The following is an 18,187-nucleotide window of genomic DNA, read 5'->3' on the forward strand; positions in this document are numbered from 1 at the left end:
ATTCTGGGCTCTACAATTACTTACTCCCTGTCAACACAATAGGTCCTAGGGGAGTGGGAGGGGCTCACATCACATTCCTTTCAACACTATTTAAAGTTCTTCGGTGTCTGAGGAGCAAGAGACGTGAGAAGGGGCATCCGCCAAGCTGCAGCGTGGACGCGGTCCGGTTGCTCAGAGGGCAACCCTCGAGGCACGAGCAGGGCATCGTTGTGATGGGAGAAAGACCCTGGGACAGTGTGCCCGGCCTTTTCCTCACTACTGTGGCTTTCAGACTTCCTCACAATAAGCTCCGTGATCATCCATCCGGTGCCTTCCAGAAAACTGATCAAGACGGCCCCTCTGGAATGCCCCAGTCGCCCTAACTTCCCAAGTGATCCTCTTCCCCTTGAATTCCAGTGGCCCAGCGATTCCTTTGCAAGCCCCGGTTTTGACTGGACCTCCTTTTTTGACAGTGAGGGGGAAATACAGATAGATTACGCCCCTGGGGAACCCCTCTTAGCATGCACCAGGGAGGTGAACAGCTGTCACCGTGCTTTGGAAGGTGGACGGTGCAGATGCGCTCAGGTTAAAGTTTAGCACCCTCTCCTTTCATCTCCCTTACGGTCCCTTTACATTTGCTCTAGTCAGTGGTTCTCCACCTTCCTAATGCTGCCACCCATTAATACAGTTCCTCATGTTGTGGTGACCCTGTAGGTGGGCGTATCTGCATGTGGGCGGACCCGCCTGGAGATGGATAGAGGAGCGGTGTCTTGGTTCCTAAGACCATCAGAAATATGGTCTTAGGCGACCCCTGTGAAAGTCCCTTGACCCCAAAAGGGGTCGTGACCCCCAGGTTGGAGAATGGCTGTTTTAAGATGCTCTGCTTGCTTTCCCATCGGCCTATGATAGATCACAGGGAGGAAGGCCTGGGGGCTGCAGGGGTGGGGGCGGGCCAGGAAGGCGGCTGTGGCCCCATCTTTCCTCTGTTTCTGGGCAAGTCAGCGGTGAGGGCATCGGCTGAGATAAGATGGAGGGGAGGAGGCTGGGGGTTTGGGGAGACGGGGGTGTGGAGGTCCTCGTTCTGAGGGGCAGTGGAGAGGGGAAGGACCACAGAAGCAAAGGATCTCTGACCAAGGTGGGGGGCCTCGTGAAGGGCACCCCGTGGTCTGATGGTGAGACCTGGCAGCATGCGGGTGTGTCCTCCAGCCAGCAGGGCCCCTGCAACTGACCAGGCGTGGGCTGTGCTGAGGAAAGATGATGGAAAGTGGGGAGTGGGTGCAAGGGGAGTGGCTGGAATGACTAAAGTTCTCTCAGGGACACACTTGTATTTACATGCCCTTGGGGAAAAAAAAGGGGGGGTTTCCCAATCATAATAGAGGCTTCCCAAAGAACCTGCTGAGTGACTTATAGTCAAGGCTGAGAGGTCAGCTCAGTGACTGAGGGGATCCCCTAAGGGGTCATCTGGATAGATTTTCTGGAAGGACGCTGGATGGTGGGACTGTGAGGACCATGGGAAGGACACGGGACGCCACTGTGAGGTGAGAGGACTCACCGTCAAGCGTGCAGGGGACCAGAGTCGGTGCGCTGGACAGACAGGAGGGTAGAGATGGGGACGTGGCGTGCCTGACAGATTCATGGCAGTGCTGCTCTGGAGCGGGGACTGGGTCCCACAGAAAGGGCCCTTGGGATACGGCTGCAGTCTTATTTGGAAAGGGAGTCTGCAGATGAAACTGAGTGAAGATGAGGTCATTGTGGTGGGCGCTAATCCAACATGATCCGTGTCCTTGTAAGAAGAGAAGCCATGCCAACAGACACGCACGGGGGGGGGGGGGGGGGGGAAAACGCGGCGGGATGCTGGGGGCAGGGCTGGGGAGTGAGGCATCTAGCATCTACAAGCCGAGGAGCACCTAGGCAGGGGACAGAGTCTCCCCGCCAGCCTTCAGACAGAGCGTGGCAGCCTGACTCTAGGACATCACGTCTCCAGGGTCATGAGAGAATGGGTCCTGGTGCTTTGTCATCCCAGCCCTTAGGACCTCATACACTGACCATAATAGCTCAGGACTCAGCCATGACCATGAGGATGGGGGGAGGCCAAGGAATCTAGGGGCCAGAGGTGTGGAAGGTCATTGTCTCTGTGGATCAAGCCAGGAGTGGGCGTGGGGGTGAGGTAGGATTCACATCTTTGAGCAACACGGGGCCGTGTACCCCTTGTGGGAGTCATGAATGCCTGCCACTAGGAGAGAGTGGGTGGGATTGGAAGGTGATGTGAGAGGCAGGCTGAGGGGCTTCGGAAGGAGGGAAGGGGTCTGATCAGCAAAGCAGGCCTGATTCTCGCTTCCTGGTCCGTCTGGTGAGGAAGACAGCTCTTAAGAGAGCTGCAGGTCCTAGTGACCTGGGTAGCATTGGAGTCCTGAAAGCTTGCGAGTGGCCACCAAAGATTCAAGTTCTAGTCTCTACTCTCCAGGAGCACAAGAGCAAGACAGTAACCCAGAACTCTGAGAAGATGACCTCAGAGAGTCACGACCTCACGTCATGACCTCATCTACCTTGAGAACGGGAGCACCAGATGGTGCCCGGCTACCACCAACTTGGGCTATTCTGACAAGGGTCACACTACAGTGGGAGGAAAATGGGGAGAGAGAACTCAAATTCTTTCCAGAAAAACAACACAGCTTTTTAGATCACACAGGACTTGGGACAGAGGAGTCCCCGAGACGGTTGCCCTGAGACACTCTTCAGACTTGGGAAACCAAGCCAGTCTAGTCCGTGAGCTCACCTTCCAGTGAGCTAGCAGAGAGGCACCCCAAATAGGGGCTAGCATTCTCGAGACTGGCACTCAACTCTAAAGACATCTGTGTGAGACCAAAAGGCCTCAGCGCGGAGACCCTCAGGGGACAGGGCACCCAGAGTACGGGCAATGGAAGGAAACAACCGGAACACAGTGACAGAGGGTGTAAAGCAAGCTGCCAAGGGCGGGGTACACTTGCATGACCTCAGGGGTAGGGTGTGGAGCTGGGGGGTGGTCTAGGGAGAGCCAGGGGAGCTGGGATGAGAAGTGAAAGTAGGGGTGACTCAGACAGAAGGTGAAAGGCACCAGGGACTCAAGGGGTGTGCGTCTTTCTGGCCCCTGCTGAAGCAGCGTCCCCAGAGGGACCCCGGCTGGTGCTGGCTTGTGAATGAATGGCTCTACTGTGATGGGATCTGTGAACAGAAAAAGCCACCCCCTTCCCACTGCCAGCAGGTCACTCAGGCTCACAGACCACAGGATGGAGCCAGACCGCTCCCTGGGGCTCCAGGGCTGTGAATCTTGACCGAAGCAGACTGCCTCACCTTTTGTCCTGAGAAGTGGCTGGGAGGGAGGGGGACAGGGTGGGATGGGGTAAGTGTCAAATCACTGACCTTCAGCTTAACGCTCTGCACCCCCTCAGACTGCACACAGAACAGGTGGGGTACATTTTGGGGAGGAGGGAGTGTCTGAGCTGTGTCTAAGAGCCTGTCGCCCAGGGTCCTCAACCTTCCCAATGCCGAGACCCTTTCATACAGTTCCTCATGTGGTGACCCACCCCACCCCAACCATAAAATTATTTTTGTTGCTACTTCATCATTGTCGTTTTGCTACTGTGATGAATTGGGCAACCACTGTGAAAGGGTCGTTTGACACCCCCCCAAAGGGGTCGTGACCCACAGGTTGAGAAACTGTCAGAATTCCTGGCACTCCAGTTCTGAGTCTAGTCCCAGTCCCTCCCCAAACATGTCATCCCCCTGTTGGCTCTGAGCCCAGCAGGAGCCGGACGCTCTTTCCGCAGTGCCCTGACCACCTCTGCCCACCCACCCTGCAGAGAACTTCCCCAGTCCCTCCTGCCGTACTCTTTCCCTGCAGCCATGGGACTCGCTCCCCGTGCACACACATTTATGGGCGTCCATAGGGTGGGCACAGGAAGAAGGGGCACAGGTGTGACTTGGCCTGGGGCCGGCCCTCCAGAGCAGGCAGGCCAGGACAGCTATGTGCACAGACACCCCCCAGGGTCGGAGACAGAGGCGCCCAAGCTGAGCCACGTGGGCTGCTGAGTCGGGGCCGAGCACTCTCAGCCGTGCAAGGGCACACCGAGACATGGACAGGAGCCGGGCCTTCTGCCGGGTTCTACGGGATACCCATCCTACCGGCAACCCCCTGGCCTTGCCTGGATGCTGCATGCGCACCCTGAGGGCAAAGCCTGCCGTATCCACCCCTGTTCCCTGGGGCAGATAGGTCCGGGCCTAGACTCAGGGGTGAACGAACAAGCCACAGGCGAGTTCGTGGCCAGGACACGGGCTGCTCCACCACCTTCCTTCCAGGGGCTGAGCTTCAAGGACCCCCAGAGGCTCGGGTTCCATTCCTGACCAAGGTACCTTGTTCACAGCCACTGCCTGTCCGTCGCACCCACTGTGTGTAGTGCCGGAGGCCCGGGAGAGGGTCCCATCTGTTGTGCACTGGGTCGCAATGAGCAGGAACCCACCCGACAGCACTACCGACAACCAGAAAACAATGCTCAAGAGATTTCAGCCAGAGCTCCGGGCTAAGACAGTCTAGGAAGAAAGGCCTGGTGACCAGCTCCCCTAGACCAACCCAGGAAAGCCCTGTGGGCCACAACAGCCCAATCCACTTTGCATAGAGTCATGGGGGTAGGGCAGCGGATGCTCAACCTGTGGGCTGCGACCCCGTTGAGGGTCGAATGATCCTTTCACGGGGTCGCCCGATTCATCACAGTAGCAAAATGACAGTGATGAAGTAGCAACAAAAATAATGTTATGGTTGGGGGATCCCCACCACATGAGGAACTGTATGAAAGGGTCACAGCCTGAGGAAGGTGGAGAACCACTGTGTTAGGGGTCAACGGCAGCTAACAATAACACCCCTAGAGCCCAGTCCAGAAAGCCTCAAAAGTCTGTCCCCTAAGATCTGCCAGAGAGCGGTAAGGAGCCATGGTGGCATATGGTTAGGCACTGGGCACTGCTCACCCCGGGGTCAGCCGTTTGAAACCACCAACCACCCCATGCGAGGAAAAGAGGAAGCTTTCTACTCGCATAAAGAGTTGCAGTCTCGGAAACCCAGAGAGGCAGTTCTACCCTGGTCCTCTAGGGCCGCCAAGAGTCAGCATGGATTTCATGACAGTGAGTTTGTTTGTGATTTCGAGAAGAAGGTGAGCAAAAAATGGAAAGTAGGGGCGAGGGTCAGGAGGTGGGGAGGAAACAAGGCAAATCACTGGTGGGTTTGATACATTGTTTAAGTTGCTGGATAAAAAATAAATGATGAGCTGGTATGTAACCCCAACTAAATTCACAATGAAAAGTTTAAAAAGAAAAAGCTAGTCTCCTCCCTGGGGCAAGCATGGCCTGCCCTGCCCCACGTGTTGTGCTCACGCCCCTGGGGCTCGGGGTGGCCCAGCAGCCCTGCTTCTGCTGAGTGACCTTAAGGACAACAGCAAGGAGGGTCCGTCAGACACCGTGTGGCCCTTTTCCAAGAGCAGTGAATGATTAACGCGTGCCAGGAACCGGCGTCTCGGTCTTATCCTAGTGTACATAGCAGCGCCTGAGCGCCGGGCCGGCCTCCAGCCCAGAACATATGGCAGGCTGGGCGGGTCCAGGGTGGGCCCAGTGCTCAGCCAGCCCTGCTCTCCACATCACAAACCAGACAGTGGGGTCGGGAAGTCCAGGCCGGGGACCCAGAGCTGCCCCCGAGGGAGCACGACGACCCTGAGGAGGCCTGTGCTCATCTCCCAGACGGGGGTCCGTGATGACCCCCACGCCCGGCACGCAGGCTGCTGTTGCTCAGAGCTGCACAGCCAAGTTCGACCCGGGACAGCCCTCAAGGGTTGCCTGGTCCCCTCCATGTGTCCTACCAGCCTCTTAACCTGTGAGAGATTCGATTTCTGCTTGTTAAAGGCATCCACCTGTGGTGTTGCTACTATAGCAACACTGTACACAGACGTGAACCCCCGGGGTCCGTGTAGGCTTAGCGAGGACACGGCTCTCCACGTGGCTAGCGGCTGTCCACCGTGTGTATTGGGAGTCGGTCTCTGCCTGCGGCTATCGACTCGTCAAACCAAGTCATGCTCATGGTAGAGCTTTATGGGAGCAGACGGCCTCATCTTTTTCCCACGGAGTACTTGGTGGGATTGAACTGCTGACCTGGTAGTTTGTGGTCTGACCCATCGGAGGCAGGATTAAGTTAGGTTAAAAGTTTAAATACATAGAACCCCAGGAGCGCCCTTCACCCCAACGCCTCCAGGTACAGAACAGCCATGCCCTCCAGGCAGCCCACTCCAATGCCATGCCTGCCTCCCAGAACACGCTGTGCTCCTACAGCTGCTCCTGGGGCCGACCTGTCCTAGTACTCCTCACCTGGCCTCCTGGTGCCTGGCTTAGATGGCACATCCAGCGGAGATGCACTCACCTGTGCACTGGCCTCTCCCTGCATAGGCAGGCCTCACTTGGGGAGAACCTGGGCGAATGTGCACTGGACAGGTGACAGGGAAGCTGGCCGGGTAACCAGATGGTATAGGGACATCAGTGCTAGCCAACTCAAGGCCAAGCGACCCAACTCCTCGGGGCCCTGCTTTGTGGACCCCTTGGCCACTCCTCCCTTCCCAGCCAACCCTGCAGCTGGCCCAGTCCTCTCGGCCCTGTCCTGGCTTTCCACCCTTTCTCTCTGGCTCTAGAAACCTCCAGATGCCCTGTGGGCTCTCCTGAGCTGAACCTGGCCAGCCCCAGCCCCTTGTGAGACTGTGAGGCTTTAAGGATCCACAGTGAAGGGTTACTGGGGCAGCCAAGGGGTCTGCCTGACTGGCTCTCTCAGCATGTCGTCCAGCCCCTCCCCTCCATCTGAATAGGTCAGTCTCCTGGCAGGGGGCAGCCCAGCCTCCAGAGGTGCAGTGGGAGGGCCGAAGGCTGGACTTCTCAGAAGCTAAGAATAGAGGCAATTTTTTTGGGGGGGGGCAGTCTACCTTCCCTGAGTCCCTCTGATGTGGACCCTAAGAAACTGCTTCTCAGCTGAGAGACCTGGGAGGAGGCCAAGGAACAAGGCGTGTGGGCCCTTGGACACAGCACCCACCGGAATCCACTCTGTGAGCTCCTGGGGTTGACTAGGACACAGTCCCAGGTGCGGCTGGAGGGGCTGTGGAACAGAATCAGCTGGCCATCTTCGCAGACGCGGCTGCCCTGGCTGTACTCCACCAGGGGTACCTCCTTCACTCGGAACGGGTTCGAGAACAGGTTGGTGACGCTGCTGAGGGTGTGGACCAGGCGGCCAAAGAACTGCATCCTCCCCGGGGCAGGTGGGGAGGCCCGCTGCCTGCCCCCTCCGCCTGGAAGAAAACGGGGTCTTGGGTCAGCTGGGTGTGGTCTCCCATGCCCATCTCTCCCTGGACAGCGGGGCCCTGCACAGGAAGAGAAGAGAAGAGAAGAGGGAGACGACACTGAGTGGGGACGAGGAGGCATGAGTGGGCATTCCTGAGCTGCCATGCTGCCAAGGCGGCCCCATAACTGCCCTGCTCCCTGAGGAGACTCTGGGCAGCAAAGAGTCCTGGTGGCATCGTGACTAAGGGCCCTGCTGCGAAGGGAAGGCCTGATGGTTCAAACCCACCCCGTCAGTCAATCGCAAAAGAAGAGAGCAAGCCTTGATGGCCGGCTCCATGGGAGATCCCAGCCTGTGGACTGTGCTGCGGTGCTGCCTCACACGGAGGATAGGATGTTCCGCACGAGCCAGCGGACCTCTGCTGGGTTCAGGAGCCATAGCATGAACGGACACAGGCTGGGAGCCCTCACACACAGCCAGTGACCCCCGTGGAAATCACTAGGGGCATAGACATTCCATATGACCGGCAGTACCAATGCTGGAGGTAGGCCCTCAGGAAGTAAGAGCCATCGCACAGAGATGTGGCACTGTTCACGAGAACGCGAGGCTGGGGACAGCCCGATGGCCGTCAGTGGAAGGATGGAGACAGAAACTCGAGGCATGCACACAAGGGAGTCTGTGCCTCGCTGAAGGACAACAGCGATGAAACCACGAAGCACGTCGTGACGTGGATGGAGCTGGCGCACGTGATGCTGAGTGAAGTCAGTCAATCAGAAAAGGGCAGATATTGCACGAGACACCATGAGAGAGAGGAGAACCAAGACAGAGATGCCAAAGGGAACAGACTGGAGGCTAGCAACGGAGGTGGAGGTGGGGGTGGGACAGGGGCAGGGGGTGGGGGAAGCCAGGGACTAGAGAGCTAACAGGGGTTGACCCGGGTGGAAAGGAGGGAGGGAGGGCTGCGAGAGGGAGGAGGGCTGGGGAGAGAAACTGAAGGTGGGGAGGAACTGATGAGTAGTTTTGAACGGATGAATGCAGAGTCAGGAATCTAAAATGTCAAAGCCCCACCTCCACAATCTCATTCAGAATTTAAAAAATAAAAAAGATTATACTGTCTAGGGAATCAACCCTAGGGGGTGTTTGTCTAGTCTATCTCATGGGTCACTATGAGAATCGACAGCACTCCACCACCACCAACACCTGGGTTGACAGTAACACACACACACACACACACACACACACACACACACACACACACACACACACACAGCCACTGAGTTGATTCCACTCAGTGATACTGCAGGACAGGGTAGAACTGTCCCTGGTGGGTTTCCAAGCCTATAACTCTGCGGGAGTGGAAAGCCCATCTTTCTCCCTTGATCATGACCCCAGGAGGCTCTAACTGAGAACTTGCTATCAGAAGGCCCTGGGCTAAGCATGCTGCGTGGATTCTCATTGAAGGCCTCACGTGTGACAGGGTCGGGGTGCAGGTCCGGAGCCACGCTGACCCACTGCGTGGTCTTGAGCAAGTGACTTAATGTCCTTGTGTCTCTGTCTCTCGCCTGTAAGCTGGGATACCTGACAATCGCGCCTGTTGGAGAAAGGCTGGCTCACTTGGCTGTGACCCCGTCTCCCTCCTATAGAGGAGGAGTCAGACAGACGACAGGCATGTGGAAGCCTTGGAGGCTGGTGACAGGAAGTCAGCTGGGAGCCCCCATTTCCCCTGTCATAAAGAGAACGTTTGCGGGGATGCTTGTTCCCAGGTCCAGGGTCCCGCTTCCTTCTGCACCCGGGGACTGTAAGGACAGAGAGTGAGGTGGAGAGAAACCACGAGATACGACACTTCCGGGCACCGGGTTCACACGCGATGTTTTCTTTTCCCCAAACGGCACGTACAGTGATCACGGGGGGAGGGTGTGTGAGGGGGGTGGTCCTTCAAAAATTGATGGAAGAATTCCACTACTTTCTCATTCTATTATTCCAAAGCTTGTGAAGTCCTCTGGTATTAATTTTTCTATTTTTAAGAAAAAGGCGGTAGAAGGTGGACCCCTAGGCTGGCTGCCAGGAAGGTGGGGGGGCTCTTAGGGTCAGACCTGGGCATGGGGGCCTGCCCACGGGTGCCTGGAACGCACCACCTCACAGAGGCTGAATGTCACCATGGGAGTCTGCCCCATCTGGTAAGCTCCATGCCAGCCCTGCCCCCAGAGGAGAGCCCCGTGCCTCAGGGCCGTCCTCCTCCTTGATGGGAGGGCAGTGTTCACAACCATATGGCCACACACACAGAACAAGGACTTTGGTGACGATGGCCCTGGCTGTCCTCCAGCCCTCAGGTTGCCAGGAGGACGAGATGACGTCATGTGGGTGGGGAAAGTGTCTGGAAGCAGCTGACTGTGGGCACACAAACAGTGGCCTTTGTTACCGCCAGCCTGGAGGGAGGGAGGGAAGGAGGGAGGGAAGGAAGTGAGAACCACCGGCGGGTCCTGCGCCAGTCTCCCCGTCGCCAGCCAGGAAGGCACCAAGTACAGAGCAGAGCACTGAGTGTCCTTCTCACTTCTGGAACCTTCTTCCTGGTCCCAGCAAGGGCCCTTGCCTCCCTCGCCCCTAACTCCAGAGGCCAGGGGCTTTCTGGGAGGGTGCCCAGGACCTCTGTAGCCCCTCCCAAGGGGACTCCTGGCAGTTCCCAGGCTGCCCCACCCTTGACCTTCCCCTGCTGGTCCTATTCTTCACTGGCTCTGGCCTGAGCAGCACAGGTGGGCATCCCTCCCAGGCACCAAGGCCAAGGGCCGGGCACTGAGGCCAATCATGTACCACTGGCACAGGAGCTTCTGAGGTCAACTTGAGTGGGGCCATCCTGCCTCTCTCTTCCGTGCAATTCCCAGGAGCCAATGGGGTCTGCTCCCCATTCCCGCTCCCTCCGCTGGAGAGCCTGCTGGAGCAATTCCAGCTCGTAGGCCCAGTGGGAGCCCTGGGGGTATAGTGGTTAGGTCGGGCAGCTAACTTCAAAGTCAGCAGTTCGAGACCACCAACTGCTTGGTGGGAGAGAAACGGGGCTTTCTACTTCTGTGAAGAGTGACAGTCTCAGAAACTCACAAGGGGGGGCTCGTCCCTGGCCTATCAGGGGGCAGTGAGTCTGGTTTGGTTTGGAGGGGCCAGAGAGGACAGCACAGAACAGCTCCCTGGAGGTTCCAGAGTGGTGAACCGCGACAGTCTCTGTCTCCTGAGAAGCGGCTGACGGGTTTGAACCACCAACCTTTCTAGCCGCCTGGTGCTCATCCCCTGCGCCACCAGGAAGGGTCTATCTCACTGGCCCCATTTTAAAAACAAGGAAATCAAGAACCAGAGAGGCCTCCAAATGGGGCAAAATGAAGTGGGGCAAGTGGCGCCCACCTAGAGAGAGATGGAAACCCAGCTGCCCCTCTCAGGAAACCAAAGGAGACAGGGGGAGGCCAACAGGGACAGGGGCTGGGGAGGCCCGAGAAGTGGCTACCTGTTTCCTGAGACACAGGGGTTCAGCCCAACAGGGGCCACAAATATTGGGGTGGGAGGGTACCATGAAACAGTCAAAGCCCCCCCTCAAAGGCCAGGAGGGAGCAGCTGGTGGTAGCTCCCTGGCATTTCTGTTGCACGGGCAGTACGTGTAAACGGAGACGATTTACACACACGGGAGGAGGAGCACAGGTCGTGTGCCAACGCTGGCTGATGTCAGGGACCGGAGCATCCTTGGAGGCTGGTATTTATGTGGATCCTGAAATCACCACACACACACACACACACACACACACACACACACACACACACACACACACCCAGGTCCTAAGGGACAGCAGGAGTGTGGGGGTGGGGTGTCTCAAGGTCAGTCCTTGTACCCCGAGGGGAAAGGCTGCTGGCAGAGGTGATGGGTTGGTTGTGGAGGCAGTCGGGGGAGCTGGGTTGGTTGGGGCAAGGAGGTCTCAGCAGGCAGCAGGCAGTGGAGCAAACATGGGCAGAGTCCACAGGCACCACGGGCAGGGAATATGTCCGTTTGGACACTGGGTAACTGTCGGGCCGTGAGTCGAGCAGCCCCTGCCCCTGCTCTTTCTCCTGGTTTACAGTCAAGGGGGCAAGGCGTTACTGGAGACCACTTCCCCAGAGGAGGCAAGAGGAAGGGCTGGCCCTCTGCCAGAGTTCTCTGTGGAGAACTGCTCCCCTGAAGGCGGTGGCGGGGGCTGGCTGTGTCATCTGGCCTGTTGTCTGCCACCTCCCTGGGCCCAGCCGGCCCTCTGAGGCCCTGGTGTAGTGGCCACCCCTCCCAACACCGTCCTTGTGTTCACCCTGTTGTCCCACACTCCCCTCCCGGTCTCACGATGCAGTGGTCGAGGGGGCTCCCTGACACCCACCACCTAGGGCCATGATGCCCCGGCCCCTCCCTGCTCAGCCCTGTTGCCTCACAGCCCTCGAGCCTCAGAGTACCCACAGGGAGCCCATTCCCTCTGCCCACCATGGCCTTCTGCTCCTCCAGCCTCAGGCAAACGAATGAACCCCTTCTCTTTCTCCAAGAGCCAGGCCCAGTGCCAACTCCTCCAAGAGCCATAACCCTGCGCCGGCCCCTCTATTCAGCCCCATGTGTGCCCCCAAAGCAGCCGACACAGGCCCCCACTGGGTGTTCACTCATGATAGCCACAGCACGTGTGCTGCCGGTTGGGGTGCCCACACTCCCATTTGGTCACCTGCAGCACCATAGGTATTGGACCAGGTCTGGGGAGAGGAGTGGAGACACACGAGTGCCCCTCTCTCCAAGGCTGGTGGAGCAGATAGAGCCCCTCTCCTTGTGGGTCGGAGTCAGGGGCTCACGCCCTCTTTCTCCGAGGACAGAGCGCTTGAAGTCACGCTCTGCTATTCCCAACCCAAAGACTCTTCACCCTGCCTGCTTCCTTCTGGAAGGAGCCCGCTGAGAATTGCCCAATGCATGACCGGAGTCCGAGGCATGGGGGATTCTGGGAACATGAAACGCAGGCCTCGGGAGCCCTGGATGCTGCTTATGACAGGATGTCCCATGACTGGGACAGCTGCTGGCCAGTCCTGGCAGCAGCACAGCGACATCCCCTCTATGGCGAGCAGCCCCCGCATCCCCTGGGCGAGGACTCGAACACGCACAGGGTCTGCCTGGGTGACAGTGGCCTTTGGTGGCTCTGCTTCCTTCCTGCACCAATTAGCGCCTGCTCCCCACAGCACAAGAACGAACACCTCCCCTCACGAGACCACTGTGCTGTCACAGTGCGCGCTGCTCAGAGATCAGAGGTGCAAAATTGGGCCTAAAATCCAGCAACCATTAACTCACTGCCATCGCGTGGACACGGACCTCCAGGACAGAGTGCAACTGCCCACAAATCTCCAAGAAAGTCACTCTTTTTTTTTGGGGGGGGGGGCAAGTAACTCTTCACAGGAGTAGAAAGGTCCATCTTTCTCCTGCGGAGCAGCTGGTGGTTTCAAACTGCTGACCTTGCAGATTGCAGCCCCACAGTTATTCTCCGTGTTTAGCCTTTAGGGAAACTGAGGGCCAGATCATGGACATGGGGAGCCTTGCCTGGGGACTCAGTTCATGCCTCAAACAGGAGGCAGAGAGCACACCACAAAGCCCCCCCGAGAAGCCCAAGAAGATGGTCAGGAGAGTCCGAGTGCCAGCAGGGGTCAAATCCAAGGCCATTGCTACACCCCCTCTGGGCCTCACAACTACCTGTGCTGCTTTCCAAAAAAACCTCCCTCCAATGTCCCTTCTGTCCTTGGCTCCTCCTGGATGGCCCCACAGCACAGCTCCATTGACCCAACACCCACAGATCACCAACTCTACAGCCCACTCTCCACCCAGCATGCATCATCACAGGGCCCCCCTCAAGCATCTGGAAAGGCAGTAGAGGCCCCAGCTCCACATTACACCCAGGACTCCTGGATGTCAGGGGTCAGGGTGGGTGCCCAGACTGCCTTCAAGAGACGCCTCCATAACAAGTAATTGATGGAGATAAGAGTTGTATGGGTCCCTAATAAAATGTAAAAAAAGAAAAGAGGAGAAAAAAATGATTAGGGCAGGGACTGTACAGATGTGCTTTATACAATTGATGTATGTATATGTATGAACTGTGATAAGAATTGTATGAGCCCCTAATTGTTAAAATTAAAAAAAACAAAAAAAAAACAAGTAATTGAGGGAGGGTGAAGCTCAGCCTCAAGGGCACTGCAAAGCCAAGGTCATCTTTTCCAGACGCACCGTGACTCACACACATCAGAGTAAAACGCTCTCCAAACAAGGGGGAAAGCACGCCTCTAGACTCTTAAATGAACTGTGGATGGAAGCAACTTCCTGAGGCAGCTGCCAATGATGAGAGATGGAGGGAACTTTAAGAGAACTTTGGGCAGGTGGCAGGGGACCCAGTCGTCACCTCATAAATATTGATGGGGATACTATGGACTGCCGAAGAACAAACAAATCTGTCTTAGGGACGGACAACCAGACTACTCCTTAGAAGGGAAGCTGGCCAGGTTGTCTCACGTGCTTTGGGCATGTTGTCAGGAGAGCCCGGTCCCCGGAAAAGGGCATCTCGCGTGGTAAGGTAGACGGTCAAAAGAAAAGCGGAAGGCCCTCGACGCGATGGACTGACACCCCACGCAGGACAACAACGGTGAGCATGGCCCGGGACCGGGCAGTGTCTGGGTGTGGTCTACACAGGGTCACCATGAGTCGGACTGACCGGACCGCCCCTGGTGACAACAGTCCCTGCTAGGCAGTGTTCTAACAGGTGGGGTGAGATTAGTGAGCCAAGGTTACACAAGCACCTTCCTTCCCTCCTGTGACTCCGGTTTTGGAGAGGGCTACAAATCACTCAGAAGGTAAGTAGTAGAGAGAAGTACGTTTTAGATACAGCAAGTGGAAGTGAAAATCGTCGAGATGTCTTGGCGAAGCGCTTTCTGGGCAAAGGGAAAATCCCCTCCCCCCAAAATAAGACAAAACAAACTCACTGCCATCGAGTCAATGCGCACAGAGACCCCATAGGGGAAGGTAGAATTTCCCCCGTGGGTTTCCGAGACTAGAACGGGAGTAGGAAGCCTCATCTTTCCCTGGAGGGGGGGCTGATTTCAAACTGCTAACTGCGTGGTTAGTAGCCCAATGAGTAACCGCTATGCCACTGGGGCTCCTAGGCCAAAAGAAGGGCATGTGCAAAGGCCCTGGGGCTGGAGCAAGTGAGGCTGGTAGGTACCGGGGCAGACGAGGCCAGTGAGGTCAGAGGTCATGTACACTGATAGCTGAAGCCACTGTAGGGCTTGGGGCTGAGGTGCAACACTTGCAAGGGGATCACAGGGACGGTTTTGTTGAGAAGAGGCTGATGGGGGCAAGGACTGAAGCGGAGGCCAGGACAGAGACCAGTACATGCGTCCCAGCAGGAGGCGATGCCTGGGTGACAGTTGGGTGACCAGAGGGGCTGATTGTGAAAGGAGAGCCCATGGGATTCAGTGGCAGAGTAAGCGTGGGGTGAGAAAGGCGCAACAGGGATCCCCTCTGAGCTTTGACCTGAGCAACCTTAAAAAACTTAAAAAAAGAAACACTCCTCAGATGGGGAAGAGGGTGGGAGGGGCCAGCTGGAGCTGGGTGGTACAGGGGTGAGGGCTACCAGATGCTCAATTCTCTTAAAGTTTGAAATGCCTTAGAGCAGTGGTTCTCAACCTGGGGGTCAAACGACCCTTTCACAGGGGTTGCCTGATTCATTATAGTTGCAAAATTACAGTGATGAAGTAGCAACAAAAATCATTTTAAGGTTGGGGGGGGGTCACCACAACATATGGAACTGTCTGAAAGGGTCACAGCATTAGGAAGGTTGAGAACCACTGCCTTAGAGTAAGGTGCTGGATGAGTGACAGATGAGGGTGTCTATCATGTGGGGAAGAGACACAGAGTGGTCAGGAGACATATGTTTGTCCTTGTGGAGACAGTAGTTGATGCTCTGAGACTGGGTGAGATCATCACCCAGTGAATGAAGGAGCACAGACAGAGAGGCATTGAAGACACAACCTATTAAAATCCGACCTATTAAAATCCACTCTAGAAGATGCAAACATTTTCTCCCAGGGAGCCACCCTCTACTGAGTGATCTGGTTACCCCAGCCTTCATGAGAACCCCTTAGCATCTACTGTTCCACCCCACACACAAACTCGCAACACACACACACACACACACACACACACACACAGAGGATTTAAACTCCTCCTCCTATGTCTGGGAGAATAATAAGGCTGTCTACACCCATAAAGAGTTAGTCTAGGAAACCCACTGAGGTAGTTCTACCCTGTCCTAGTGGGTCACTCTAGGTCAGAATCAACTCGGTGAGAGTAAGTTTGGTTTTTCGGTTGGTTTTTGGTCCTTTATCTCTTGGTGATGTCTCATTCTACCAAGTGAGGGGCAAAGTCCCTTTCGAACATACCATCCTTTAACAAGAAAGCCATGGAAGGGAGGGACAAGTGCCCTGTTTACTGAGACAATACTAGTGACCCTGTCATGGGTGTTCCAGCACTGCCCACAGGTGAAAGCTCAGCTCTGACCTCAATATCGGTGTGACCGCAGGCAAATAACACTATGTCATGGGTCACCCGGAACCTAACAGGCAGGCAGTAACCATTTGATGACTAAATAATGAAGGGATACAGGCGAAGGATGCTGTTGTTGCGGTTCGGGCTTGAGCGCATTGCCTCAGCCATGACCTCAGTCTAGCTCAGTGAGGGTCTTCCTCTTGCTCCATGGCCTTTTACTTTACCAAGCACGTTATCATTTTCCAGGGGCCATTCAGTCCCTACTGGTAACACAGTAAGGACAGCATACATTGAAAAGCCTGATGTTGAGGCAAAAAGGGGGAACCAATTACAAGGATCTACATATAACCTCCTCCCTGGGGGACAGACAACAGAAAAGTGGAAGAAGGGAGACATTAGACAGTGTAAGATATGACAAAATAATAATTTATAAATTACCAAGGGTTCATGAGGGAGGGGGAAGCGGGGAGGGAGGGGGAAAATGAGGAGATGATACCAGGGGCTTAAGTAGAGAGCAAATGTTTTGAGAATAATGAGGGCAACGAATGTACAAATGTGCTTTACACAACTGATATATGTATGGATTGCGATGAGAGTTGCATGGGCCCCCAATAAAGCGATTTTTTAAAAAGCCTGATGTCGAGGGTTGACCAATAAACACATGTCAAATAATAAAGGAAAGACAGTTACCACCTGCTCCTTTCTCCCCCCTCTTTTTTTAATGCTGTCCATTTCCCTTTGCTTTCCTTCCCTAACTCCTGCCCAGACCACGTGGCTCCACGGGGTCACACCGATTACAAAGCTTTGTACATTTCCTCTCTCAAATTTGGAACCTCAAGGCAGCCTCGAGAAAGGCAAATACAGATGAAGAAACTGAGATGGACACACACACACAAACTGAGAATATTTTAAAGCAGGGGCAATAACAAAGCAAGCATTCAACTCGAGGGTGGAGCCCCAGTGTTGCCAAGCCAAACCTGCCTAACATCCTGTTGAGCGGGTAAGAGGGCAGGTGAGAGGGAAAGATCCAGAAGCTCAGGGCAGGGAAGCTACTTGTTTGGGGTCATGTGAGTCGCCTATGAAAAATCTGGGCACAGATCCATGAGCCTTTATCCCACACCCACAGGCCTGTCCCTCCCAGTCACGTGTCACCAAGGTCACACAATCCCTGTGACCAGCTCAGGTCATCTGCAGGGGCAGAAGGTGGGTGCAGGAGGAGTAGGAGGTTGTGGCGGGACCCCAGATCGTGGGGAAAGTGGGAGCCTGGTGGGCAGCAGGCTACATTTGAAATACGGGGGTGCCCGCGACAGAAGTGGGGAGTTAGAAACGGGGACCAGCAAAGAAAAACCTAGAGGTACGAATGGAGGAATGCAGGAGAGCGGAGCGGTTGGGAATACACCGCGGCGGGAGGGCGGAGAGTACTTTGAAGGTAAGGAAGGGCAATTAACGCGGGCCAGGCGGAGGCCGGAATCAGGAAGGGCTGACTCAGGAAGTGAGGGATACTAATGGAGGGACACCGGGGGTACTGAGGGGGGGCTCAGGGTCGAGGCTGGGGCACACGGTCTGAGGCGAAACTAAAGAGGTCACGGGATGGGAGTTAGGGATCAATGAGAGGACACAGAGGGAACCGGAGTCAATGGAAGGCATGCCTCAAAATCGGGGAGCACGGAGACGGCCCCATCGAGGGGCTCGGTGGAGCCGCCAGAGCCTCGGCCGCGCGTGAGGTTTGGGAAAGGGCCCTAAACCATGGCTCGCCTGCGCCGTCACTCACCTCGACTTACTCAGCACCTTCTACTTCCGCAAATAAATGCTCCCGGGGCCACGTGACCACTCGGCCACAAGCCCGCTTTCCGCCAATCGCTGAAGCCCGTCGTCCGTACCGCCGCTCTGGCTCCGCCCCCCAGCGCCGCGAGCGCCCCGCCGGCGACCGGGGTGGGCGGGGCTCCACGGCTCTTGTAACTGCCCAATGGACGGGCTCCCGTCGCCGGGGGAGGACGGGCTTCCTGCTGCAGCCAATGGACGGCGGCGGGGCGGGGCGGCCGTGACTGGGCGGGGCGGGACGTCACGTGATGGCTCGTTGGTCGCCGTGCTGAGCAGGGTTGAGCGCTCCTGCGTTTTCCTTGCCCGCCTCTCATAAAATGGTCAGAAGCCTGAAGCCTGTGGAAGACAAAAAGACGAGGAGGAGGCTGCTTTGCTTTTGCCGAACAGCCCCAAACCTACAGTTGGCCAGATTTAGCAAATTAAAACTCCCAAATAAAAATTCTTACCTAGGGCAAGATATGACAAAATAACAATGTATAAATTACCAAGGGCACATGAGG

General features: G+C 56.2%; 1 protein-coding gene across 2 annotated transcripts in view; it reads right to left on the bottom strand.

Moving 5' to 3' along the window:
- PLA2G6 (phospholipase A2 group VI) overlaps positions 1-17,762 on the bottom strand; it is a 54,321-nt gene extending 36,559 nt beyond the window's left edge. Inside the window, exons 1-2 of one of the 2 annotated variants that reach the window (XM_075553555.1) lie at positions 17,638-17,762; positions 7,070-7,322 (exon numbers count right to left, since the gene is read on the bottom strand). In XM_075553555.1, coding sequence (XP_075409670.1) covers positions 7,070-7,278 — 209 coding nt within the window. In that variant the 5' untranslated portion in view covers positions 7,279-7,322; positions 17,638-17,762. Of the gene's footprint in view, positions 1-7,069; positions 7,395-17,637 lie in introns of both variants that reach the window. The other variant, XM_075553556.1, reaches the window with a different exon arrangement.
- Positions 17,763-18,187: the final 425 nt, after the last annotated feature.

This window comes from Tenrec ecaudatus, chromosome 6 (genome assembly GCF_050624435.1).
Source record: "Tenrec ecaudatus isolate mTenEca1 chromosome 6, mTenEca1.hap1, whole genome shotgun sequence".
Lineage (NCBI taxonomy): Eukaryota > Metazoa > Chordata > Mammalia > Afrosoricida > Tenrecidae > Tenrec > Tenrec ecaudatus.